General features: G+C 49.6%; 1 protein-coding gene across 1 annotated transcript in view; it reads left to right on the top strand.

Annotated features, from left to right (window-relative positions):
• Nucleotides 1–2,625, top strand: part of LOC109924077 (nuclear receptor corepressor 2-like) — an 11,022-nt gene that overhangs the window by 4,653 nt on the left and 3,744 nt on the right. Inside the window, exon 5 of the mRNA XM_048611410.1 lies at nt 353–406. Coding sequence (XP_048467367.1) covers nt 353–406 — 54 coding nt within the window. The remainder of the gene's footprint in view (nt 1–352; nt 407–2,625) is intronic.

Here is a 2,625-nt window from a genome sequence, read left to right as displayed (position 1 = left end):
CCGTCTGTCCCCATGACCTCTCTCTCACTCACTCTCTCCCTGTGACCTCTCTCTCACTCACTCTCTCCCTGTGACCCCTCTCTCACTCACTCTCTCCCCGTGATCTCTCTCTCATTCACTCTCTCCCCGTGATTACACATTGTTTGTGAACTCTCTCCCTTGAAGCTGGAATTGAACTTTCTGGAAGTTGTTCTTTTCTGTGGAAGTGTGTGTGTGGACACATCCTGCTCCATCACGGAGGCAGAGTCTCGGTTATTCCTGGGGCGTAAAAGTGTGTTTGCTCTTGTGTGGAATCATTACTGAATGAAATGATTGAAGTTGTTAAACTGAGTTTAATGGCCTTCTCTTGCAGCCATTGGGCAGCCAGGAACTGAGATGTTCAATATGCCAGCAATGACCCCAACAGGTGAGTCCTCAGTACTATGCAGGATTACTCTATCCTTTATCCAGTTCCCAACAGACAGGCACAGGCAACAAACCCTCTCACAGTGACCAGCTCTGGGTCTTACTGAGCTCCGGGAATTTGGATCCACACCCCCTGCTGTTCCCGCACCGCCAGCTGCTAACAATGTTATTTTGAAAGCCAGGGAATAGAGTTTATCCAGAATTCCTGCAGAAGTGTGTCCTACAAAGCAGTAGTGTACACTGTTCTACAGTCAAATGTTGACTGGCTAAGGCTGTTCTAGATGAAGTTTGGCAGGTTCTAACTCAGAAACAGCCCCTGTCACTGTGCAGATCGTTGTCAGTGGGATCTTGTCCTATCTTTTCAGAACAGACCATTTCCTGTGACCCTGACTCTCTCACTCTCCCCCATTGTTGCTGGGAGACTTACAGCTGCGGCTCACTCAGTGATCTTCCAGGGGCAGGTCCCTCCCCCAACTAACACTCTTTCCCCTTCAACCCCCAACACCATCCACCCCTAATGGCCCTCTTCAACCCCCGCAGCCCACCAAACCCCCCAGCTCTGTAGCCACTCTGCCAGGATTCACATTCTACACAATCAATTAGTCTTTGGGGAGACGTTAAAATGACCTTGAAACTGACCTGAGCAGAGGCTTTGACATTCTCCTTTGAAAAAGGATTGCTTAACCAATCAATCTCGACCCAATTCATATTTTCATGTCCATAAGTTTCATCCTCTTCAAATCTTTTAATCTTGTGCAGATAGGCACGCAGGCATTGGGAAAAAACACCAAAAATGTCTCCTGTAAATTGTGTCAACATTATCTGCTGAATTGAGAGCACGAGTCATTCTAGTATCTCCGTCAAGCATCATAACAAGGCAACAAAAACAGAAGTTGCTGGAAATGCTCAGAAGGTCTGGCAGCATCTGTGAAGAGAAATCAGAGTTAACGTTTCAGGTCTAGTGACCCTTCCTCAGAACCTTCCTCCCTGGGGAACACCTATCCCTCATTCCCCCCACTCCCTGGGGAACTCCTGTCTCTCATTCCCCCCACCCTTCAGGGGGGTGTGGTGGAGTCTCCTGTGCTGGTAAAGATTTTGAAAGTCACTGAGATATGATTCCAGCAGTGAGATGTTTGGTTGTATTTCTGCTGAAATAAACCTTAAGTATTATCAATGTGCTGGCTTTAGTAACAGTTTAAATATGTTTTATTAACCATTACTAACCAAGAATATCCTTCACTAAGTGTTACTAACCATGACAGATTAAAAACACTCCAACAAAAACATTCAGAGATAAGTAGGAACTGCTGATGCTGGAGAATCTGAGATAACAAGGTGTAGAGCTGGATGAACACAGCAGGCCGAGCAGCATCAGAGGAGCAGGAAGGCTGACGTTTCGGGTCGGGACCCTTCTTCAGAAATGTTGGTTCCGTAGGCAGGTACTGAGAAAGGTGAATCAGAGATAGTAGGAACTGCAGATGCTGGAGAATCCGAGACAACCAGGCCTGAAACGTCAGCCTCTCTGCTCCTATGATGCTGCTTGGCCTGCTGTGTTCATCCAGCTCTACACCTTGTTGTCACTGAGAAAGGTGATGTGGCTGTAGTACCTGGTTTGCTTCAGGACGTTTCTGAAGAAGGGTCTAGGCCCAAAACGTCAGCTTTCCTGCTCCTCTGATGCTCCTCAGCCTGCTATGTTCATCCAGCTCTACACCTTGTTATCTCCAACATTGATGCAATCAGATGAAATGGGGAATAAGTGAAGGGGCTTTGGAGTTTCAAGTCACCCCCACAGGGGTCTGAGGCTGTTTCAAGGTCCCCCAGAGCAATCTAAGCCTGTTTCAAGTCACCCCCACACCCAACTGGGGCGTGTGCCTGTTTCAAGTCACCACCCACCCACCCACAGAGGGGTGCAGCTGTTTCGAGTCTTCCCCCACCCACAGATGGGTGCGGCTGTTTCAAGTCTTCCCCCACCCACAGACGGGTGCAGCTGTTTCGAGTCTACCCCCACCCACAGACGGGTGCAGCTGTTTTGAGTCTTCCCCCACCCACAGAGGGGTGCGGCTGTTTCGAGTCTTCTCCCACCCACAGACGGGTGCGGCTGTTTCGAGTCTTCCCCCACCCACAGAGGGGTGCGGCTGTTTCGAGTCTTCCCCCACCCACAGACGGGTGGGGCTGTTTCGAGTCTTCCCCCACCCACAGACGGGTGCGGTGTTTCGAGTC

Source organism: Rhincodon typus, chromosome 24, assembly GCF_021869965.1.
Source record: "Rhincodon typus isolate 14 chromosome 24, sRhiTyp1.1, whole genome shotgun sequence".
Lineage (NCBI taxonomy): Eukaryota > Metazoa > Chordata > Chondrichthyes > Orectolobiformes > Rhincodontidae > Rhincodon > Rhincodon typus.
This window is presented reverse-complemented; position numbering and strand designations above follow the sequence as displayed.